General features: G+C 40.9%; 3 protein-coding genes across 4 annotated transcripts in view; all 3 read right to left on the reverse strand.

Moving 5' to 3' along the window:
- The window catches only part of map3k10 (mitogen-activated protein kinase kinase kinase 10), a 65,612-nt gene extending 55,009 nt beyond the window's left edge, over positions 1 to 10,603 (reverse strand). For both annotated transcript variants that reach the window (XM_036585014.1, XM_036585015.1), the window contains exons 1-2: positions 8,453 to 10,603; positions 7,567 to 8,107 (exon numbers count right to left, since the gene is read on the reverse strand). In XM_036585014.1, the coding sequence (XP_036440907.1) occupies positions 7,567 to 8,107; positions 8,453 to 8,776 (865 nt within the window). In that variant the 5' untranslated portion in view covers positions 8,777 to 10,603. The remainder of the gene's footprint in view (positions 1 to 7,566; positions 8,108 to 8,452) is intronic.
- A 1,605-nt stretch (positions 10,604 to 12,208) lies between these two features.
- LOC118817841 lies at positions 12,209 to 15,390 on the reverse strand. The gene is made up of 3 exons (XM_036584796.1): positions 15,216 to 15,390; positions 14,888 to 14,941; positions 12,209 to 13,451 (listed from the first exon to the last, which is right to left on the reverse strand). The coding sequence occupies exons 1-3, from the start codon at positions 15,388 to 15,390 to the stop codon at positions 12,640 to 12,642; spliced, it is 1,041 nt and encodes a 346-aa protein (XP_036440689.1). The 3' UTR covers positions 12,209 to 12,639.
- A 2,947-nt stretch (positions 15,391 to 18,337) lies between these two features.
- Positions 18,338 to 25,150, reverse strand: LOC118817842 (WD repeat-containing protein 87-like). The gene is made up of 3 exons (XM_036584798.1): positions 23,917 to 25,150; positions 21,189 to 23,214; positions 18,338 to 19,281 (listed from the first exon to the last, which is right to left on the reverse strand). Exons 1-3 carry the CDS (start codon positions 24,175 to 24,177, stop codon positions 18,338 to 18,340), a joined length of 3,231 nt encoding a protein of 1,076 aa, XP_036440691.1. The 5' UTR covers positions 24,178 to 25,150.
- Between the last annotated feature and the right edge of the window lie 441 nt (positions 25,151 to 25,591).

The raw sequence follows: 25,591 nt of genomic DNA on the forward strand, positions 1-25,591 counted from the left end.
AATCTGATTGGTCGAGGGTAAGCTCATTTGCATAAAGTTTGTCCAGTAAGAGAAAGTAGAGACAGCCAGGTGAGCATTAGCAGTTCAGCCCTTAAAAAACACTGAACTGTATGTTTCTTTACAAAGAGAGCATCAATAATCCAGTTAAATGAACTGGATATAGTGCAGTGCAGTCTAGTGAATGAAATGTCAAATAAAAACCATTGTATTTATAGTTTTTGATTGTTTTTTAATGTGGTAATACTGTGGTAGTATTGTGAAAATATCTTGAAGCTGTGAGCCAAAAATGTATATCACAGTATAGTTAATATTACTGACTGTTTCAATATATATCACGGTATTTATGCACATTTCTTTCAAATAAAACCATTTTGGACGCTTAAGTAAACATATTTTGTAGACAAACAACGGCATATTATTCTGTGATGTCCCATTTTGGGATAAGAGCCATATTTACAACTGAAGCAAAGCTAATGCTAAAAGTTAATGGCTAACGGCTAAGGGACAAACTTTTCCTTCCACTCTCTTTTCCCCCATTAACTCATTACATTCTGATGTACTGGATGGAGGTACAGTGTTGTAAGTGACATAAAGGCATTTATTTTGCTTTTTTCTTTTGTTATTTCAAAAATAAAATCAAAACCAGTAGTTTGGTCTCCAAATAGGTGAAGGCAGTGTATGATTTTCAAGGTATCATTCAGTAAATGTCAAAAAAGTTCAACAGTGCTGCTAACTAGGAAGCTGGTTAGCATTACCTTAGCTACCATGATAAAAGCTCTCACCACAGAACATGTTCAATTCTGGCTAACTGAAGTACCGACACACATTTAGATAATGATTCAAATAAGAGGGAGTGAAGATGAGCAACTGTAGTTGAAGGGATAGAAAGGTGGAATTAAATCTGTTCTGTGGTGTTTGGATCTGTAGCCGACAGGCTAACTAAATGTTAGCTTAGCGAGCAGGTTACAGACCCAAAGAGTGCTACAAACCGAGTTTGATTCTGACTAACTGCTCTTCTGAATCAAGTTAACATGATAAAATCTGATAAAATCTATCTGATAGAGTAAAAGCGGAGTGACTGGTGCTGGAGTGCTGGACTGGCGTTGGAATGACGGGAAGCTGAAATTGAACCTGTTCTGTGGTGTGTGGGACTGTGGCGTTTTGACTAGGCTAACGACGGCTTACAGCAGTTACCACACACCACAGTATTCACAGTATTCGACATTTATAACCCTGCAAGTGGATAAAAACCAAGCAAAACAGACAAAAATGACCTCTAAAAAGATTTAAAGATGCTTTAGACGTGTCTCCAAAAAAAACACTATCAGAAGATTCGCTAGATTGGTGGACTGGATCTGTAGCTATAACCTGCACATCTCCAGAGTTCAGAACATTCCAGTGTGTGATATTTTATAAAAACTAATAAAAGTGGCTACCAAAGCTGCCAAAGCCCTTAAATAATACAACACATGCACATATATAACACTCAAGTTAGCTTCTTATTTGCCAGCTTCTCATTTTAATTTTCCGTTCCACCTTAAATGGTGACACAGTTACAATGAGGTTAAACGTAGAACGAATTACAAAAGATTCACAGGCAAAAGACAAAAGAAGAGAAGAATACGAAGCTAACGTCGGCTTACCCCAATAAATGCACCAATTTACCTCAATAAATGATCCTTAATCAACAAATACATCAAATCTTCACTTGGAGATGTTTAACTGTTACTGGGCAGCTAATGAGCAGCACAGCGAAGCTATAATCAGCCATTGGAGCTGATCGTGTTTCACTGGCTGATCTAACGCCGCGTCCCAAACCACACACTTCTGTACTTCTTTTACTACACAAATGAGTGCACTTCTAACGGCACTATTTTCTGCATACTATTTAGTGTGCTAGTATGCGAAAATAATAATGTAGCTGGGGAATCTCAGCCGTTTAGATTAGAGCTTTCACTTGTCAGTACTACAACCACAAATCAAATAAAACCAAGTCAGTACACTTAAATACACTGGTTAATGTGCTTCACAAATTTAAAAACACATTTTAAAACATGTCTTTCTGCCTTTGGTGGATCAGTTATGGCCTTGTTACTTCATTACCAACAGCCACAGCACTGCTGAATGAACTTGGAAGTCGCTGGTTCTAGCTAACTGATACAAAAATGGTTCCCGTTTAGAGGATATCTGAGAGGACGAAGCTGAGTGACAAGTGTTGGAGTGAGTGGAGCTTTTAGCTGTTGCTAAGCCGCTAGCAAGCTTAGGTTTTTCTGAGGTTTTATTGACTCTGGTTGTTACCTTTTTTATCAGCTCCAGTTATCAGTGAGCGCACACATCACCAATCAATGAGCCCTCTAAAATATAAATGGGTGGAATGTGTTTATTTGACCATTCAGACATTTAACGTCATACTTTTAAAAAACCATCATAATTTTTAAATACCACAGTATACCTAATTACCATTATACCCCCCAACCCTGTTCTATTATATTTTTTCTTTTCTTTGCTACACAATTGCATGAAGTAAATTCAATGCATCTCTTTTTAGAGGTGCTGCGAATGAGCATCCCGTTGCTGGAATTAGCCAGGGTGTGTTTTCACGGACGTGACAAAGACAGGGATTAGGGGACTTTGCTAAATCTTCTCTGTGGCTTCTGAGCAGCAGACAGTGACTCTCGAGCGCTGCTGTTAAAGGAATAGCTCAGCTGTACACGTTAATGTTGCTGACAGTGAATGTAAGCCAGCAGACACCCATTAGCACAATGTCATTTTCACGATGCTAATTTGTGGCCATTCGCTTCCATTCATTATTAGCAGCATTAGCATTATTGACTGGACCATTCCTTTAGCTGAGAAAACCCAGTGCACTCAGCATCCAGTGCTCCACATTCCCTTCCCCCCCAACCAACACATGCACACGCCGCACACTCTCCTGCTTCCTCCACTCTGCCCAACACACCAACAACTGCAACTACGTCTTTAAACAGCAAGTAGCACAAAGGACCAAAAATAGCCCAGCGAGTTACAGAGCAGAACTGCTCTCCTTGAGCAGAGGAGGAGGCAGCGGGATGAAAGGAGGATGACAGCGGAAAGAAGGAGAAAAAGTGAGACTTTCTAAGGCAGATAAAAAGGCTGCCGCTTCCTTCAGCCCCTCCTGACACTTTCAAACATCCATCAGCCGATCCTGTCTCTGTGCTCAGCGCACCTGTGTCAAACGCATGTTTATTCATGCCGTCCATGCTGGAAATGACTCCAAATGGACCATTTGAAGTATGTGAAGTATTTTTAATGCTGCTATTTATGGTGCTTTTTAAGGTGCACACATATATTTTTCATGCAGACACTTTGACAACAAACATCACACACTTAGATTTCAACTCCTCATCATTCAGTTACCAATTTTAATACTTATTGTGTAGTAAATACTATGAATTATCTGGTTCCTACTGTGAAGCTACTTCATTTTCCATAACATTTTCTAACACTAGAACTGTCTCACTGGCTGATCTAAAATCACATCCCAATCCACACACTTCTGTACTTCATTTACTACACAAAAGAGTGCACTTCTAATGGCACATGCACTGTTTTTTGCATACTATTTAGTGTGCTAGCATGCAAAAATAATAACGTAGCTGGAGAATCTCAGCCGTTTAGATTACACCTTTCACTTGTCAGTACTACAACCACAAATCAAATAAAATCAAGTCATTACACCTAAATTCACTGGATAATGTGCTTTACAAATTTAAAAACACATTTTTAAAACATTTTGACTGCCTTTGCTGGATCGGTTATGGCTTTGTTACCTTATCACAAACAGCCACAGCACTGCAGAATGAACTTGAAGTTGCAGCACGATTGTGACGTCATCTGAATACTTTCAATAGGCTCAGTTTGAGCTAACTGATACAAAAATGGTTCCCTTTTAGAGGATACAGTGCTTTCCCTTGGCCATCGGTCCAGTACAGAAGGTTCTAGCTTTATGCTTAGTGGTATTTAAAAGGGAATTCCACTGATTTTTAAAGATTCCGGCATGATTAAATATATATGATGTAGTAAAGTCATTCAGAGTGGTTTGATGTTAAAAAAAAGCTCCATTCTAGAGAAACTTAGTCAGAACTGTTCACAGTGTTTGTGATGGGAACCAGACATCCGCAGTGGTTAAAAAGTAAAAGCTCCCTCATAGAAAGTTATTACATGAACTGGTTATGAGTACTGGCTGATCTTTCTAAAACATTGTTTTATGATAATTGTCTGATATGATCTTGGCCTAAAACATATATACCCTGATAGCAAGAGGACAGTGGCCCACTGATGGCAAAGCTGGCGATCCACTGGCGTTTTGCTCAGTGCTTTCTGGGCGGCCCACCAGTGTTTAAGCAGAGTATTAGACAAAATTTCACTTATCACCACTCATTTTCCCCTCATAGTCCAATTTACTTATTTTTCCTTCCTTCCTTTCTTTAGTTATACTTTGTAAATCAGTTCAGTAAGTTATTTTAATCGAGCTCAGTGTCAGCAACAACATTTTCTATAAAAATCATTTTATATTAGGCCTAATCATTATTTTTTTCTCTCTCAGTTGTTTGTAATTTTTGTCTTAGTTTATTTTCCAAAATAAAAGTCTCCATGCATTTAAAATCTGTTTGAGGAGATTAAAAACTGGGTAGAGCCTGTGCCTGTATGCTGGACAATAATCTGTGTGGTCCAAGGGTGGACCAGAAGTGGCAAACAGTCAGCAGGGTGCTGACCTTGACTAGCCAGGGGTCCGATATATACTCGCTGTCTGGGTATTTTTTAAAACATTCCTGGTAGATTGGTAAATGAAAAATGAAAGAAAAAAGAAAATCTTTTTTTTTCATATTAACCACTACTCTTCCAATAAACGTTACACATAAAACCCCAGAAGAAGAACTCAGAAATAATTCAAAAGAAACAAGTTCATGTGTTGAGTCAGTAAGTTCTTCTACAATAACCCATTCCACAGACTACTCTGAATGACCCTTAAAGGTTGATTTATGTAGAAATTTTGCAAAATCAGTGGAATTCCCCTTTTTTAGGATTGGTACCAACAGAAAAATAAAGGTACTCAATTTAACTGAGTGTTCTCCTCTGTGTGGTAACACTTACAGCTTAAGCTAAAAACCATTTAGCAAATTCTTTACTCCTCCATGTGAAGATAAAGTTACTGAGCACTGTCATATGACCAATATGTAAACTAGAATGGTTTGTTCATGCGTCAATTGCTAATTTTAGAACTGTTTTTGCTCCCGTTTTCACATTCAACAGAGAAACGTATAAGCATTGCATGACTCTACACGAGTCTGTGTAGAGATCTGAGTGCAGAACAGTGCAGTATATCATTAATGTCAGCCAATATATTAAGCTATCTAGCAAGCAAGGTAGCTTAGTGGCTAAATTAGAGGCTTAGGAGTGGCATAAAATGACCAAGAACACAATTACATTAATTGTGGTCATTACGTCTCTCAAGCAGGTAGAAAATTCACTAGAATTAGAATTTAGCATTTAAATTTAGCATTTACCATAGGCAACATTCTGCTGCCACAACCCTCTAGTTTCTAAAGTGTAATCTGCTTATTTTTAGGCAAGTACTGTTTCATTAGTAGAGTTAAAAAATAGCCTATTTGAGTGCCAATGCGTGCCATGCCTTCATAAATAGACAGTAAACAAGTAAACAGTTTAATTAGTCTATTACACCTCATAGAAATGTTTAATTCAAGTCACTCACTTATAGAAATAAGTTAATGGAAGTACAACCACACACACACACACACACACACACACACACACACACACACACATCATCTAAACCGCTTATCCTTCTGGGTCATGGTGGAATGCTGGAGCCTATCCCAGCTGTCATTGGGCGGAAGGCAGGATACACCCTGGACAGGTGGCCAGTCCATCGCAGGGCAAGTACAACCAAAGAAATGATTTGAAATCCATGATTTTATCATTGACAGGTTGGTTTGAATCCTGCATTGTACGCAGACATTCCCCTTAAGCGGTGAGGCACTGGTGAAGAGAGTGGAGGGAAATATTCACGTCACATGCAGGACATGTAGGCTAAAGCCACTTCCTTAGAAGTGTCCGAGTGTGCAATTTATTTCTCAGAAAGGATTAACCCTAAAATGCCCATATTTCAGTCAGTGCATTCTGCCTGCACACTGTCCAGAAATAAACTGTCCCACAGCGCACTGCAACCTGCACGTACCCCATGTGAATTAATCAAAACACCTGTGTTCATGGCAGCGCAAAGGGACTGATGCGTTATAACACTTCCACAGGGCAGGTGAATCTAGACTGTTTATATTGTTTAAATATTGCATGTCCAGAACACATCCCAACAGAACAAACAGTGAGCCCACTTCAGCTCAGGGAGGGCTTGTTAAAGAGCTGGGCTGGGTTTCCCAAAAGCACCGTAACACAAAGATGATTCTTAAATGGAAGAGGGAGCATCACGGTGACCACCCTCGCTACCAATTAAGGAGAGCCCTGAGTAGTTAGATCAGGGTGGCCAGGATTGGGAACTAGTGTGTTAGACTATCTTGTCCACCAGACAGTCCACATTTTTAGTTTAACCCAGCTCCTTGTACACCTGTAACAGCTATTCTGTATTCTTAACCTTTGTGTGGTGTTGATGTGTTTGTTACTCAGTGGTCTGGTGGACCCACCGCATTATTGTTTTTTTTTTTTAAATCAATACAGCCATAACAATTTATGTAAAAATACCACATTTTTAACATATTACAAAGGGTCAGTGTAGGGTTCTCCTTTAGCAGCTGTAGCCAGTCAGGAGCCTGTCCATGTTATTCACCCTGACACACACACACATATACAAACACATACACACACAGACACACACACACACTAACAGCAGGCCATGTAGGAGGAGAACAGAGTGTGATGTTCTTCACAAAAAATGAGCAAAGGCCAAGAATCTGAAGTGAAACAATAATAAATCGAACATTTTTCTTTTGGTGAACATTGAAAATGGGTCCCACAGAACACCACACAAGGGTTAATGGCAGAGTTCAGGTGTGCTGGGACATTCGATATTGAATGGCACATTCAATTTAACAAATTTTGGGGAAAGCGTTGCACAAAATCTTACAGGGCAATGGTGATATTAAAAATATCATAGGCTAAAACAGTGCCACAGTAAAAACACAACAGAATAAAAACACAATAGAACAACATAGACAGATAGACAGACAGACAGACAGATAGATAGATAGATAGACAGATAGATAGATAGATAGATAGATAGATAGATAGATCTAGTTCTTCACACTCACACATCTAATTTACAAACATGGTGGCAACTAGATAGATGGATGGATGGGTGGGTGAATAGATAGATAGACAGACAGATCTATGTAGCACCAAGTGTTCCACTTGTGTTCCAGTCAAATAACCTTTATTGGTACTACACATTACTGTTTTTGCTGAGAGTACGATGGACGATCTGCACAGTTGGCTTTTCTGTGCTGAACACATCATCAATACAAAACCTAAATAAAGCTCAAAAGTAGTACTCACTGTTACTGGACTTCAGGTCTCTGTGGATGACCGGCACAAAGGTCTGGTTGTGCAGGTAGTCCATTCCAGTAGCGATCTGCACGGCCCAGTTGACCAGCACTCTGGGGGGCACCTTTTTCCCCGCCAGTGCCCGGTTCAGTGCGCCCCCACGGGCGTATTCCATCACCAGGCACAGGTTAGGCTCCTTCAGGCAGACGCCGCGCAGGGCGATGATGTTAGGGTGCCGGAGCATCCAGAAAAGCCGCGCCTCTTGCCTCACGCTCTCCGCAGTGGCGCTGATGTCTTCGTCCGGATCCTGCCGGGCCGCTTTCACCGCCACCTCCTCATCCCTCCACACACCTTTATACACTTTTCCGAATCCGCCAGCACCTATCACCTCCTCCAGACACAGCTCCATAAAGTCTATCTCCAGCGGGCTCTCACCGCCCACCAGCAGGCCTCCAGGGGGCAGCGTGGTTTCCCGCCGCGTAACATAGTTGCTGGGGAATATGCCCACCTTGTCCTGGATCTTTCCCGTCCACCAGCCCTCATCTCCGGACACCTTAGAACAGGGTAAAATGTAATAATAAGATGTAATTTTTACTATCCATCTAATATTGGAAATACAAGCCGGTAAATACCAATAACTGCTAAACATCTGCTGCACGGTTTCAGCACAGAAACGTAATAAGAACTATTAATGCTGCTTATCTAAACTGGGCAGCAAGAAAACAAAAGCAGTTGCAAGTGCAGCAATATCAGTTTTAAAAATAGCAGACAATTTACCAATGTTTATTTTATTATTGAACGATTTTGTAACAAACCGTTAATTATTTGTATCAGTATCGGCCACAAAACATTAATTATCGTCCATCAGCCCGGAAGTTCCATATCGGTGCATCCCTACCTTGGAGTCTTTGGAGAGCACCTCCAGCAGGTCGCCACGCCGCAGGGTCAGTTCCTCATCCGCTGCCGCCTCATAGTCAAATACAGCTGTCCAGTAGTGATTGGAGTCTCCGCGATGATGATGCTGGGCATGAGAATCGGGCGAGCTGACCGAGGAGGAGAGCGTGGAGGAGTTCCAGCTGCTGCCGTTCTCCTGAGTGGCGTTTGGTAGGAGGATGGAGGGGGGCGGTGGGCCACAGGAGCCCCCGCAGTTGGTGCAGGGCAGCAGGGTGGCATTTCCATGGCCTCCACCACCCATGCTACTCAGTCTCGAATACGGGTCCATCTCTGAGGCCGCAGGTCAGCGGTGCGGTCTCAATAGCTGGGGGAGGCCCTCAGTCAACTCATGCACAAAATCCATGCAGAACGCATGGACCAAATTCAGGACTTCTTGACCAGAATGGGGAAATCAAAGGGCAAAGCTGCACCACTCTCATTGGCTGAATGGTCCGTTTTATTAGGGCCGCTTTCTCTGCATATTGGCATTTATAAAGGCACTTTCAAACGGGTGGCTCAAAAGAACGTGCATGCTCAGAAAAAGTCAATAAGCAGCTGAAAGCTTAAGTTTGTTCTTGAATATGGCTTTAATGGCTTGTAATATTATAAATGGCCAAGAAGACTTAAGCAGTTCCGGTGCTTTATACAGCACCAAGGCTGCAAAAGAAAAGTTTTCTCCACTGGAATTCTCCTCGTTCTCTCCACTGGAATGCTCCCAGTTTCGGAATCAGACTGTCATCACAGAGCCTGCAGGGCACTTGGCCTGATTCATGATATCTGCGCCTCTTCTATTCTGTTATATATACATATGGGTCTCTGCTGCTTTCACGTTTCCTTAAAAATGCATGATCTCTCATTACATGCACACTTAAAGCCCAATAAAAGAGAATAAGCTCATTAATAAACATGACAGTACAGCATTGACTTCAGTTCATCTCCATACAAGTATGCTTACCTCTACAAACCAAGCCATCCAGATATAAAACATGGTGGTGATGACTTGGAGGAAGCCTAGGGCCAAAAACAATCCTTAATATCAAACCTCTCGCTCTATCTCTTCTAGCCCTATGGCTTCCACGCTTGAATCCCGCACATCCTCACCAGTCTAGGCTAGCATTGAGGAAACTGTGTGTCCATTTTTAGACAACCAAGAGCTACCAGCCCCAATAACCGAGCATGGGATTTTAGGATTTGATAGAAATACACAGCCAGTGTTGGCCACTCCAAGCTAATCCAACCACAAAGAGCAACAAATTCATCCACCTTCTCCTGCACATAAATTCAGGTCAACAAAACATGATGGCAGCTGCCCACAGCCACACTAGCCTACCTTATTTATCCTGAATATACACTGCATGGCTACAGGGATCCTGGGCTGGCCCTGCTTTAGCAACCCCATGCCTGGATCCTCACTGCCCCCATACAGTCCTGTGTTATTTAGGCTGCAGCTCTCAGTGTAGGTGCAAACAACAGGCCACTTTGAGCCCGCTGCTGGAAATAAGGGGCTTTTCTGAAAGGAGCTCGCTTCTGATGGCTCTGTGGAAAGGTCACGGTTAGACGGTGCTGTGGAAAATAGACGATGAAATCCTTCCTGATACGATGCTGCTGACGCTGATGGAGCTTGTTGGGGATGCATCCACCATCTTCATCATCTTCCACATCACCACCATAATAATAATAATAATAATAATAATAATAATAATAATAATAATAGATAACCTACTCCTGCTTGGAACCCTATTTTATTATAATCCACAGACGAAAAACAGTAGATCCATGAGGCTCAGTGTTTTCAGCTTTAAATACCCATCAGCCTATTCACACTGAAATATTCCTGCATCGCTCCCTCTCTCTCTCTTCCTCTCTCTCTCTCTCGCTCTGTCCATCACAGCGCTCCTCTCTCTCGGCTCATGGGCGTTCAGGTTGCGTCGCAATATTTCCAACCAAAACGGGTCGATTCCTCTCACAAAAGCGTCGCCGCAGTCCAGCCCAAGCGAAACGTTTTCTTTTTCTTTCCGTTTTCTCTCTCTCCTTCTGTCAGTTCCCGTCTATTCCGCCTCCATAGAGCGGACTGTCAGCTCCTACGGCTGATTTTGTATCCAAATACACCGGCTGAACTGAAGAGGGGGTGGATGGTGCGAGGGCATTATGGGTATTGTAGTTTACTGCGCTGAAGGGCTGAGCGATACTGCTCATTTTATTTTAATGTACAAATACCGATACTGATATTTTAAAAATACTGATTTTGTCTGTCCTCTCTCTCTATGTAGCCATGGTGCGGTGGAGACTACATAATGATAATAATAATAATAATAATAATAATAATAATAAGAAGAAGAAGAAGAAGAAGAAGAAGAATAGTTTATTTTTGCACTATTATGAGTATATTGTGAATTGGGGAAAAAAAACAGAACAACAGTTTTTGACCAAAAGATATTGGCCCAGGTTGAAAAAAAATAAAGTAAAATAATAAACAAACTGTCCAGTCTAAGTCTCTATGTCCTGATGCAATCGACGTAAAACTAGGCTTTGCAAGTAATAAAAGTGTTTTAAGAAATCAGTGTTAATTAATGAACCTAACATTAGGTCTATCACTGCGTATCAGGCTTCTGCTTACACATTTATTTATCATTTTTTTCACTTATTTATCATCAAAAGCATTTTAGTATCATTGTACCAAATAAATTCAAATAACTGGTTAAAGAAAATATTGTTAAAGGAAAACAAGTTCAGAGGTATGAATATGCGTCGATTTGTCAATACCTGCAACATACAATATTAGAAATAAAGGTTCTGTTCAGGTCCATTTTTCATTCATCAAGGTACAAACAATGTAAATGTTCCCTCGAAGGTACAACAGTGGTTTTAAGGTCTGATTGTGAATCTTAAATAAGTTTTTCCTGGTGAAAAGTTTGTATTTGTACCTTTTCATAACCGAATGATTTAAAACAGAACAGTAAAATAAAAACCTGGAGACGAGACGGGGTGTGTGGAGTCAGTACAGCTTAGAAAATATCATTTCAATGGATTATGGTACAGTTATGTTCCCTGACTGAAGGTACTGAGATGGACCCTTGAGGGTTCCACCCCAGTGACGGTTTCGTACCTTATGAGTTTTCGTACTGTAACTAATGATGGGGTGAATGCAGTTTGGGCCTTTAGGATCCCACAATGTCTTTATTTGGACTTGCATCTTTTTAGTGTCATGGTTATATGCACTTAATTATGTAGACTGATTTGGGCTATATCATGTATTTGTAATCTTATATTTGCCCAGTGAGCATCACTCTGTATGAGAACAAGTATTTGCATCCTTGTGTTTGAGAACAGCTCATCTCTGTCAGTCTATTAAAGCTGTCTGACGGATGTTGACTTAGGCGTTGGTTCAAATATAATCAGCCTTAAAGGGCCCATATCATGAAAAACATACCATTCATTCCCCAGTCAGTACCATACATATATTTAAACAAAGCTGCAACAACTGCCAATTTGAATTCATTGTTTCTGTTTAGTGTCTCTGCCCACACTGCTGTTTGAATGGCAACCAAAGGTCATTTACATGTATCAGTCATGAAGGCACAGTCACTAAAACAACTTGTTTAATTGTAAGGAATAAAGAGAGGCTGGAAAAATGGTTGTGTAAAAATGAATTAGGACAAAAAAATTTAAATAAGAAAAAATGAAATACAAGAACAATGTAGGATACACCTTTAAAAATGCATTGATGATGCAGTTCCACTGGAACATATACACACGCATACAGAACCCAGTGACAGTACTGAGCATTATACTTCATTAAAAATGTGATGCGGTGAATACATGATTGATTTTGGCATAAATTCTCTCATGAATAAAGCAAATTAACCCATTGTTGTCTTTCAGTTTACATACTTTTGGCAAAATATTGTACTGATGTCGTATATTTTATTCAATTAGAAATTATGTTTTAGTACATCATTAATTTCTTATATAACATTATTTTGCCTTTCCCTCCAGTGCACATCAAACATAGCTGCCTATTCAACAAGAACTATTCAGTAAGAAATTAACCAGCCATTACAATATAACCTTTATTGCTACAGTCAGGTGAAAGTTGACCATTTACACATATCAATAGCAAAAATGTGTGGCAAAAAAGAAATGAAACCTCAGCTAACACTGCCCCCTTGTGGCACCAGAGGTGGAGTTATTTTTGGATCTGATGGGTGGCAGCTTCACTCCAGGGCTGTCCAAGGGCCTCGCCCTCCAGTCTATATTCAGTCTGCCATACTGGCTCTCTCCAGCAATGTCCAGTGTGTGGATATTGAGCTGCCAGGGAAGTGGCATGACTTGATGGAACTGTGAAGCGCCAGTTTCTTTTACTTGAACTTTCTCCACCACTCTTTGGCCCAAAGACAGCAGGCTGGAGTGAATCGGTGGGAGTTTGAAAGATGGACAATCTGGCCTAGACTCAGGCTCATGAACTTTGACCAGAGTGGCCAGTTTACTTGCTTTTTGAGAGCGGAAACCATATATAGAGGTGAGCTGATACAGATTGTCCCTCCAATTTGGATCTCCTTGGCCTTTGACGGGCTCTAAGTGGAGAAGTTTAGGCCGAGCGGCAGGGGGCAGCTGCACCAGGCTGGATGAGCGTCTGCTGTCAGAAAACACACCTGAGTCGGAGGGAAGAAGGGTGGATGGAGGTGGATGTGGTGGGATGACTGGGCCGTAGTCCAGACGCTGGGCCCTGAACTTCTTATAAAGGGTCATGACGACTGGGTCAACCAGGCCTTTAGTGGAAGACTCTGGCATTAGCGTAATCATCTCCCTGACAGGATGCAACACGGAGAACTTTCCGTACTTCTTCCTAGCACGATGAGGAGGTTTGACAGGCTTGGTTGGAGGGTTAATGCTTCTGACATCATCAGGAGGTTGAGCTGGCTGAGATGGATGATGGCTCTTAAAGACAGATGACGTAATCCTCTCTGTTGATACAAAAAGTCATCAGCATTTACTTTAAAAGCACTTGCTTACTATTTCTTTGACCCCTTAAAACCCCAGGCTTATTACATACTAAGGCTGATTATTTAGTAACTACAGGAACTTCAGTGCAAACTGCCTGAGCTTTTCTTAAGCTATAGAAGTGTGTAATAAAACTTTGGGACCACCGGTGGGCCCATGGCCATTTAAAGGGTTTAAAGTGTTATTTTTCCATACAAAATTTAAAAAAGTGTCATTATGGTGGCTAAATAAGCAAAAAACAAGCATAATAATTAGCATAAATTTACACTATGTGAGATTCAGAGATCTCTGGTAAAAATGTGTAACTGCACACAACATGCAGAAGAACATTTTGTAATGTGGGTTGTGCTTCGGACCCCTTCCCGAGTAGATGAACCTGATGATTGCGAGCGCATTGAAAGAGAATTCAAACAGGACTCAGTGAGTGAATTATCAGCAATTGTCATCATATCTTCATCAGTATAATGTTGATTCTGTGTTTGAGACCTGAACATCAAGCCAGACTGTCTTTCTGAGTCTGTACGTGTGACATTAACACATAAAGATGTATGATGTGGTGTGAAAAACTCCCAACCCGACGCCTCTGACTTTTAAATTATTATTTAAGGATTTACAGGGTGACTTACAGTAATGCATGCACAGCACACATTAGCATGTTTTGACTCCATAATGCTACTTATTTCAATTTTAACAAAAAAAAACTTGCGTAGTGCTGCTCTAAGTTACAATGAATATCATGATTGTTTACAGTGAAAATGTTTACTCGACTCCTTTAATAATCAATCCAATCTTTTATAATAAATCAGGCATAAATCAGATTAAAATAGGAATTTAATTTTTTTAGGCTCCAGCAGCCATAAGGATGGAGATTAGGTTAACATGAAATACAGTATTTTGTCTATAATGGCTACTGTTCCCATAAGAGAATGTATGGATGCAGTGCTTAACCTCTTTTCACAGTGGCCATAAAATGCAGTTTCCACCTGTTTTGGTGCTCCCAAGTAACATTTATGGAGTAGATTTAGATGAAAATGGTATATTGGAAGGTATTTAGATAGAAATATGATTTACAAAAGCTGCAGTTATGCTGTCTGTTTTATCTCAGCAAGACTGTCTTTGTGAAGAGAAGTGAATTGATTTCATAGCAGGGGGTCTCACCCCCCCCCACCCCTTATTGCTCATTAGCAGCTCAATAGCTTAAGAGTCACAACATTTCACACACAGAGAATCAACAGGGCCCTAGTTAATATTTGGGGGAAATAATATTTAATTATATTAATTAAAAATATCAGCCCATTTCCAGTGGCCACTAGGGGGCCTGCAGGGGGACTGTCTTTGTTCATGTACTGTGTGTTTGTGAAATGAATGGTGAAATGTAAATGACGCCTGGTAAACTTACCTCGTCTATCAACAGACATGACGTCATACTGAGGGCTGTCAGCCACACGAGACTCTACAGAGAACATGAAATGAAACACAGAGTCTTGGTAGAATTCACCTGATGAGAGCTGTTACAATGACAATAACATACAAGTAAGCAGCCACATACTGTACAGGGGATTGCAGTACAAAGCAAATGTGGATAATGTACTAAATATCTCTATCATAATTAATCTATTTATAATATGAACGTGTCAATCAGGCAGAGCTGCTATTTCTAATAAAATCATGTGCAGTAAATAAGAAATTATTTGTCAAATAATTGTGATTACGCTGAAATTACTTACCACCGTCATTTTTACCATTATCTGAAGTGGACACCCTCTGGCTGTAGGGCCTGGTCAGTCTTTTAATCGGTTTTGGACTTTCTGCTGAAAAGCTCTGCTGCAGCTGGAGGTCCTCACTCAGCTGTGTGTCCAGACATTTTAAAAGTTCCTGCCTGGAGTTCAATAGTAAAGTCATCAGCACTGAAAGCTGAAATGGACGGTAAGTGCTGCCTTAACTGACCTTTCATCCACTTCAGTGGTGAAGCAGATGGCTTGACAGGACTCAGATGATGATACATTCCCACATGCTCAGTTATTAACATATTACTATTAACATAAACTCACAAAACACTGTCTGACAGTCTAATAAATCCGACTTAACTGCATAAGGCAGCGAGTGACAGCAAACCAAGCTCCGTATTTATTTTTAGATCTTTTTAATGATGCTGAGGTGTTAACAAGACCTGTCACTCAATAAGGATCAAAAGATCTGTCAAACAACACCCAGTTTACAAGCAGTGGTGTATACTATGCATAAGTAAAGTAAGAAAGAAAGCAAAAGATTAAACAAATCAACCTGTCAGTTTACGTATTAAAAGCTCATCATGCTTTCTCAATGAAGAGTTGAAAAAAATGAAAAACATTTTAAATAAATGGTAGAAAATCTAATTTACCCAGTTAACTGCATGCCTCAAGACATGTTGAGTTGTTATGTAATCCAAAATAGACTTGCTTATGTGGCTTCTGACACTGTCTGACATTTATAATAATGGAGAAAAGTACATTGCATAGATAAAAATAGTAGTAACAGCCAGTTTGAATTTTGTCTGCATTTGCCCTTTTTCTAGATAACAGTATATCGAAGTGTTATCAGTCTCACAAGTCAAATTTCTGCATGTCGTCAAAGAGTCTGGTATGTTTTTTCACTCAACATCCACCTGCTTTGACAGGAACCTACCACAGGCTATTGCTTTTGTGTCACATGTAACAGTAGGTGACTAATGACAATAATAATATAATAAAAAGACATAAATAAACAAATTTATTTATATATTTTATGTACAAAATCTGGGCGGCAAGGTGGAGCAGTGGCTAGCACTGTCGCCTCGTAGAAAGAAGGGCCTGTGTTTGATTGCCTGGCCCGGGGTGACCAGGGTCCTTTCTGTGTGGAGTTTACATGTTCTCCCCGTGTCTGCATGGGTTTCCTCCCACAGTCCAAAGACATGCAGTCAGGCCAATTAGACACGCTAAATTGCCCCTAGGTGTGAATGTGAATGTCTGTGTGTCTGCCCTGCGGTGGACTGGCGGCCTGTCCAGGCTGTTTCCTGTCTGCCACCTACTGAACACTGGGATAGGCTCCAGCACCCCTGTGACCCCAGAGGATAAGCGGCTTAGAAATTGAACGAATGTACAAAATCTCAAAATACTTCACAAGGGAATAAAAGTCAAACTTTGGAAAGTGAAAAATAACAAGATATAACAAGCCATATGCTAATATGAACAAATATGCTGTTTAACCCTTGTGGGGTGTTAAAGTGTTTGTTACTCAGTGGTCTGGTGGACCCACCACATTAATGTTTTTTTTTTCAAAACATTATTCAAATCAATACAGCCATAACAATTTATATAAAAATACCAGATGTTTAAAATATTACAAGTGGCCAGCGTAGGGTTCTCCTTTAGCAGCTGTAGCCAGTCAGCAGCCTGTCTATGTTGTCCACCCTGACACACACACACACATACAAACACACATACACACACACACTAACAGCCGGCCATGTAGGAGGAGAACAGAGTGAAGGACACAGCACCTCCACACTTTTATTCCCCGCAGGTTCACCCAACACCACATGTGTAATATAAATGTGTAAGAGGTGAACAGTGTGGAGTCATTGAAAAGGTGTTATTTTATATGTTCTTCACAGAAAATGAGCAAAGACCAAGGATTATGAGGTTGAAGTAATAATAAATCGCATCATTTTTTTCTTTTGGTGAACATTAATATAGGGTCCCACAGACCCCAACACCACACAAGGGTTAAACTGGATTTAAAAACACCTCGTATTCCAAATATTCTCTGGATTGCTATTACAGAGCTATATTGTAGCGACCTGACACTGGCTGGAGATGGCCTCTAACACTCGTGAGGCATGGCCAAGACTCATGAGAAGGTGCATGTTGTCTGGAAAAGAGAATTAAATGTTGTTTATGTTGTTGTATGTGAGTTAAAGTGTGTGTTTATGTGTTATTTGTGTTGTTCTGTGTTAGAGAGTGGGTTTATTTAGTGTGGGTTGGTGGCCACCGTCAGGGTGAAGTGTATATGGCTAGTGGTGACCTTCCCTGTAAGTTTAGTATTTTGTATGTGCTTTTCTGCTCTGGTGTTTAATAAAGAGCACTTCTTGTGGTGGAAATCATGGCCTCTCCTGTGTCTTACTCTACGCCAATCAACAGAGCTGTAAGTGGTCCTAGGAGTTTACAGCAAGCCTGCTTCAGCTGAGACAAGCAGCCTGCTGAGCAAAGCGGAGCTATAACAGTTTAGCAGATCAGTAAGATATAACAGAGCTAAGCCAAGAAGAACTTGTCATAGGCAAGATCTTGTAGATGATGTGAAACTTAACAGGAAGCCAGTGTAAAAAAAAAAGTAAGATTGAGCCCATTTTAAAATATGCTCAAAGTTAAAATAGGCCCACAAAAGCAAAAACACCCACATGAAACAAAGTAAAACGCATTTAGAAAGCAAGGATACAGTGTCCAGTGATCATATCTTGTGCCAAAAGTTCTTGCAAAATTTCAAAATGTGTCCTGTGTGACAGAATAAAAGATTAAAAATGAGTTCATGGAAGTCCGCACACATGGATGTGTGGACAGCCAATGAGAATGGAAAGGACAAAAAGGTAGTTGTGGCCAGCTTAGCATGCAATAGCTATCAGATCCTCTGTGTATGTTCAGATGGAGCATCTGAGGTTGAGACTGTGGTGCCAGAAAACACACAAGCAAGTCTATTTGGGATTACTTAATGACTCGACATGGTTTGAGGCAGGTGTCTGATGATTTTAGCCTGGTGCTAATTGAAGTACATTACTACTTGCATTACTTGTTAGCTACAATGGCCTTGTAGCTCCAGTGTGCTAAAGAAGCAAACTTTAGATACCAAACATGTCTTGGCTACTTTTTTGGAGTAAAAAAAGCCCTGAATGTGCAATAACAGTGCAGGTTTCCACTTGCCTTGTAGGCCCAACCTCAGTGTGATGTAGACGGGCTAGTAGAGTTTCCTTGGTGTTGATACTGTAGACCTGTGCCACAGCGTCACGTGCTAATTGCCGCAGATCTTGTCCTTCATCAGTAAGGGCCTCAGCTACTGCAAACAAGTCTTTTTCCAGCAAGAGATCCATCTGAAGCAGGGTCTTCAGCGCGTCCAGCCGCTTCCAGTTCGGATTGCCTTTCTGGAAGTCTCTAACCAGATTGAGAGTGAGCTCCTTCTTAATTTCTGGAGGGATGCCATAGGCCTCACGGAGGCTATATAATGCCTCTGCACAGCTGATATAAACACGAGGATCCACGCAATCCATGCTCAACATCACTGCCCTCATGACTGAATCTAATTCACCAGTCTTAGGCTTTTTGGCCAGCCACTGGCTTTGAGCTATCTTTTTTAAAAGATCCTCTTTTAAAGATTTTTTGAAGAAGTCTTCTTCCTCCAGTTCAGGCTCAGTGAAAACCTCAATGTTTCCAGAGAGTTCCTTCACTGTTACCGGCTTTGAAATCCTTTGAGCTCGGACTTTGGTGACTTTAACACGTTCGTCTAGGTGCTTATCCATAGACACCCCCTGGAGAGCTTTAGCCTCGGTTGACTTCTCTGGTACTTGTTGCTCTTGGTTTTGACCCCAGTTTCTAATCACAGAGTTGGGGATAAAACCATCTGGTGCTACTGGCCAGCCAAGGGCGACTGGCTCCACATCTAGTTGCTGTTGAGACATTTCAAGCTGGCCCCTCTCAAGACTTTCTGGCTCTGTTTTTTCCGTTGTAGTGATCTGCTCTTCTTGCTTAGACAGCTTCTTGACAGCTGGTGAAGTAAAATACTGCGACCCTAAAACAAAGGTAAAAACAATACGCGAACTCCATGATAATCACAATAGGGCCCTCATTTGACTTGTATTTTATTCTTTTCCTCTAAGGTCCACTTACAACATGTCTTTGGCTACGTTCACATTGCCGGGTTGAAGTGACACAAATCTGATTTGTTGTCCTAATGTGACTCAGATCTGATGTTTTCAGGGCTGTGTGGACACACAAATCTGATCTTTTCAAATCCAACCTGAGCCACTTTCATATGTGGTTTTAGATCGGATACGTATCCGATTCATGGCCATGCGACCTTAATGTGACGCTCAGATCGGATTTTTCTCATTGTGCGTGCGCCATCATTCAGTGTTACCATGGCAGCAGCGCCGAACAGAAGTTAAAGCCTGTAAACAATAGAAAAAATACACATCTCACCTTTTTCTCCTTCATCTCGCTCTAATAATGAACTGAGAGCTGATCAGAGTTAATTATCTTCTCAGTGAAGCTCGTTCTGCTCATTAGTTTCAGTTTATGACGCATATGATTCATTCATGTGATGTTACTGAGTAGGATGTGCTCATGCCAGTCATTTCAGGATGACAGTTCGTCCACATTAATGACAGATTTGAGTCACTTACCTAAACGAGTGTTATTCAAAAAGCAGTCTAGGCTCAAACACACTTCATAACTAATAAATGGGCCACTGAACAGGTGGATATGTGTAAATATGCTGGGTTTTGTGACATCACAAAAACAATACATTCTAAACAGGCTATTTTTGTAACTTAGCTTCAATATGGACTGTATGTACTTGGGAGTGAATACAGCATTAAAGTCTTTTATTAAAAAAATAATAATAATAATTTGATTTTACATAATAGGTGCTATGGTCTAGTTTGTTTCACACGTTCATTGAGCTGATACAGTGGAAGTATCAGGTAAAAAAAAAGGCTAATAAAAAGTATTTATGCAAAGCACAAATATTTGCATGTAGTTGCAAAAACTTTCTGTACTTTTAATGTAAGTTACAGTTAATAGAATTTATTCCAAGTGATTTTATAGTAATTTAGATTTTTTATTTTAATACAAATTCACACAATGTAAAGGGCTGTGGAATGATGTGATGAAAATAAAAAATGGGGATGCTTATTTTTTGTTTCTTGGTTTTTTTCAGTAACAAGAAATTTTTCAAAATGTATGTAAATTTTAAAATTTATTTCCATTTGTGTTATAATGCAAAACATAGTCTCTCCAAAAGGTATTTTATATGTGTACTTTAAAGGAGATCTTAAATGTTTTTAAAAGTTAATGTAAAAGAATATTTTTTTCAGACATATGTATACGCAAGTGTATATGTGTATATGTGTAGACATATATTTACATATATATACTTACATATGTATATATTTATATAAATACACATGTACACACACACACATGTATATATATACATACATATATATATATATATATATATATATATATATGAATGTATAACTATCTACATAACTGTCTGTATAACTAAACACATTCAAAATGGCACAGTTACATATATTTTGCACACATTAAAACATCACACATATTGCACATACTTTAACATGATCAAATATATGTACATACATTTTTCTTCTATTTTTTATGACATCAGCCAATTTGGCTGTAAAGAAACCTGAATCTGAATGGGCCACAGAAATTCATGATTTCCAATTATTCTAATTAGCATCAGTCATCACACATTTTCAAACCACAGACTTGATTATGTGGTTTCTGACACTGTAGGACATACTCATCTCTGTACAGACTAAATTCAGTGTTCAAGATGACCACTGGTTATGTTTTTAGGTATGTTCGTCCAAGTGATCAACTAAACTTGGGTTAAGGGGAAAACTGTGTACATTTGCTTTTTTGGATGTTGTTTTTATCTGAGCTCACCTCGTCGTTCTCTCTTTGGTGTTGTGCCAGTTCTCTCTGAAGACCCTCTGCACGTGTCCAAATCTGGCTCAGGAATGGTTTTTACAGTGCTGGGAGAGTGAGCTATTTCCAGCTCTGGCGCTGCCTCTCCAGGCTTCAGCAAGACCTTCGGCACGACACCCAAGTCGTAGGAGCTGGACAAGCGTGGCAAAAACGGGACAGGATCTTCTAGGAGATCATCAGGAGGGGCCTGGACCAGCACCTGCTTTAGCAAACTAACTGGAAGATATCGCACACCTGCGATGATGGAGATGCTGCCACTGAAGCAGGCGAGGAGATCCCCACGAGCGTTGGCGAAACATACCTGGCTTACAGGTGCACCCAGCCGTACCTCAGCCAGCTGGATGCCACGATTGTCCCACACTTCCACAATTCCTGCAGGGCCTGAAACTGCAACTAGCCCAAGGGCTGCACAGTAGTCCATGCAAGTTATGGCAGTGGGTGGGTTCCTCTCCATTGCTAAGCGCTTGTCATCCACCAAGGAGTAAAGCAGAAGACTATAACCTGGAGATACTGCAAAAATTAGGCCTGGCATTAGCTTTGTTAGCATTAGCCTTGAGTGTGGGCTAATCCGAATGATGAGGGCTAACTCAACTCGCTCCACCCTGACCTCCACACTCCACACAGATAGCTGCTCATCTTCTCCACAGCAGCACAGCTGGGCTTTTGGACCAGGTAGGCTGCTAATCTGAAGAACTGCACCTTGATGGGCTTTCCTTGCTTGGCAGTGGAATCTGGGTGGAGCTGACAGAAGCTGGAGCTTTCCATTGCGATGACCACTGAAAACCAGACAAGGTGGAGGCCTGTTGTCAGCCCCAGCCATCATAACCACTTCCAAGGACATCACGCTTTCATCCTGGTCATGATGTTTAGAAACACACAGGATTCCCTTGGCTGGACAGGGACATAGACTCGTGTCCAGCACCAGAACTTCTGGTGTGCCAAAGGCCACGAGAAGATTCTCTTGGCCAGGGTTGTAGGCAAAGGCCAATGCACGTTCTAGCAGGAGGAACGGCCAGGAAAGAAGGAGCATCTCTCCACTAACTGGTGAGATGATCTGAACAATGCTATCCTGTGACATGGCGAGGATCCTAGTCCGGCCTGGACCACATTCAACCCGCTGAAGGTACTGCAAGCCACATCCACTGCTGTGGAAAGGCTTGTAGATGCTCTGCAGCTGCCAGACGTAAAAAGAAGAGAGCGAATGGCAGAGAATTTGGTGCTCATTGATTAGCCACATGCTACGTACCCCTCCAGAGTCGTCCAAGAACAGCTTAGCTAACAGCTCCCCGCAGCAGCTCCACTCTTTCACCCAGCCATCCTGGGACGAGGTCAGCAGGGTTTGTGTATTCGGGCGAAGCACCATTGCAGAAACACAGCGGGAATGAGCATGAAACTCCTGCAGCAGACTCCTAGAGTCCTGGCTCCACACCTGAACGCAGCCTGAGATGTCCCCGGTGTACAGGTAGCGCTGGACCCAGTTTGACAAGACACAACGCAAGTTTCCCTGACCGCGTCCACAAAATGACCTCAGCTCCTTTTTGTGTTTGAGGTGAAAGCTCTTGATCCTGCGATCACATAGGGCGTACAAAGTGGAGCTCTGCTGCTCGGTGACCAGAGCACAGACGGTGGAGTCACTGCGCAGGGAACAGCAGTTCCAGTCCAGCACTCGAACAATCCCAAGCTGAACGTCCAGGGATGTCCAGAAACCCCAAAAGGTGATGATTCCTATGCCTCCAGTCAGCAGCTCCTCTGTGTCTTTGCAGTAGTGCATACAAAGCACCGAGCCCAGCAGGATGGCCCGGTACTGGAGGACCATGCCCTGTCCCGGGCCGGAGAACACGCGTAACGAGAGGTCACTGCAGGCCCCTACAAACGCTCTCTGACTGGGAATGAAGATGAGATTCTCAACCTTGTAGTTGTTTTCCATAGGAACGCTCTTGTAGTAGGCGAGCTTCCCTCTTTTGTTCTGTTTCCACACTTTCATCTTGAAAGAGGAGAGGAGGAAGTGAGTAGCAGAGATGATGGAAGAAGAGAAGAGAAGAGAAGAGAAGAGAAGAGAAGAGAAGAGAAGAGAAGAGAAGAGAAGTGAGAACAGAAAATGAGAAGAGAAGAAAAGAAAAAAAGAAGGTAGGAGTGAAATGAGAAGAGATGAGACGACAAGAGAAGCAAAAGCAAAAAGAAAAGAAGAGAACAGTAAAAAGAAGAAAAAGGAGGGAAGAATGATGTGTGAGAAGAGAAGAGAAGAGAAGAGAAGAGAAGAGAAGAGAAGAGAAGAGAAGAGTAAAAAGAAAACAAGGAGGGAAGGAAAAAGGATTGAAATAAGAAGAGAAGAGAAGAGAAGAGAAGAGAAGAGAAGAGAAGAGAAGAGAAGAGAAAGGAGGGAAAGGAGTGAAATGAGAAATGAGAAGAGAAGAGAAGAGAAACAAGAAGAGAATAGAAGAAAAAGGAGGGAAGAAAAAGGAGTGAAATGAGAGAGAAGAGAAGAGAAGAGAAGAAAAAGGAGGGAAGAAAAAGGAGTGAAATGAGAGAGAAGAGAAGAGAAGAGAAGAGAAGAGAAGAGAAGAGAAGAGAAGGTTATATTGTACAATAATTTAATTACACAGTGAACAGAAACTCCAGAGAGCTCATTCTTCGCTGGGATTAAATGAACAAACTTCAGACAGTTAAAATCTATCATTATCCTTACTTGACGGTGGTCCAGCTTGTGGCCCCACTGGAAGCCCACCACAGTCATACCACTGCCTCCAGTGAAAGCGGTTAGACATTGGATGTAATTTGGGACACATGAGTAGCGGAACTGAATGCTAGGTGCTGCATCTAAATACAGCGTGTCTTCATCGTGTTCATGGCCGTCCTCCTCTCTCTCCTGACACGGGGGGATTAGATAATGATAGAGACAACAGGGCAAGAGACAGGGCTTAGAGACAGCTGGGCATGAAACATACATCCTTTAATACTCACATGTAAAATATACTGTTCACTGGTTGCAATTAAAGCTTTCAATAATATAATTTTAATAATAACAAGTGTATAAATTATTCTAATATGTCAGTCCACCTGTTAAACTTATAATGATAATTAGTAGGACACTAGAAAGCTGTTAATGAAAACGAAGAAATGGAGTCATAAGTGGCATTAGGAGAGCAGTGGTTTTAATATAGCAGTGTATTTAAAGTAGCAACCAATTTAAGGTAGTGAATTTAAGATCTCAGTAAATTTAAGGTGGCAGTAAGTTTAAGGTAGCACTGAAATTTAAGCTGGCATTAGCTTTAAGGTGGCACTGAATTTAAGGTGGCAGTGAATTTAAAGCATCAATAAATTTAAGTTGGCAGTAAATTTAAGGTGGCAGTGAATTTAAGGTATCAATAAATTTAAGTTGGCAGTGAATTTAAGGTGGCAGCGCCTTTAAGGTAGCAACGAATTTAAGGAGGCATTGGATTTAAGGTATCAGTAGCATTAAGGGAGCAGTGGTTTTAAGGCAGCAGTGTATTTAAGGTAGCAATGATTTTAGGGTAGCAAGAGATTTAAGGTGCCAGTGAATCTAAGGTATCAGTTGATTTAAGGTGCCAGTGAATTTAAGGTGTTAGTTGATTTACGGTGGCAATTAATTTAAGGTATCAGTAAATTAGAGGCGGAAGTGAATTTAAGGAAGCAGTGGATTTAAGATTCCAGTGAATTTAATAGCACAGGAACCACCTAGCAACACCCAACCAACCACCTTGGATACTGTAGCAACCGCATCTTAGCAACACTTTTGCAAACATCAGCAGTCCTCCACCATTTTAACATTTCAAAGTAATTAGCTGTCTTTTTCAAGAACACTTAAAGTTTGTTTACGAACTTTCCCTTTCAAGTTATAATATATTATTTATCACTTATTAACTTCTCACAGAGTTCTTGAAATATTGAATAAAACATCTGAAATACCTTTTGGTGAATAGTTTGTAATATTTATATAAATATATAACACAAACTGCTAATAATGACAAACTTTTGAACGACAGTTTATATATTTTTATGTAAAATCTATTGAGAAAACATCATAAAGTGTAGCCTAAAAATACAGGATAGTCCACCTTAATAGCCTTAGTGAGCTGCGTCCGAACATGTTCCCATTCTGGGACTATTCTCCGGACTGAAGACATCTTCAGAGTCACCAGGGCATCTCAGGATGAACTACACGGTGAAGGACAACGTGTCCTAAAGCCCATCATCAATCAGGCCAGCAATTAGGTCATTATGATGACACATCACAAGGGAAATCGAGCGCGCGTCATAATAAACACCTTTAGTTCCTCCGAAAGGTAAATATCAGCGATGATCTTACGTAACATCCCCATCAACAGCTCTATTCCTCATTA

The sequence above is a fragment of the Colossoma macropomum genome, unplaced genomic scaffold, assembly GCF_904425465.1.
Source record: "Colossoma macropomum unplaced genomic scaffold, Colossoma_macropomum, whole genome shotgun sequence".
Classification (NCBI taxonomy): Eukaryota; Metazoa; Chordata; class Actinopteri; order Characiformes; family Serrasalmidae; genus Colossoma; species Colossoma macropomum.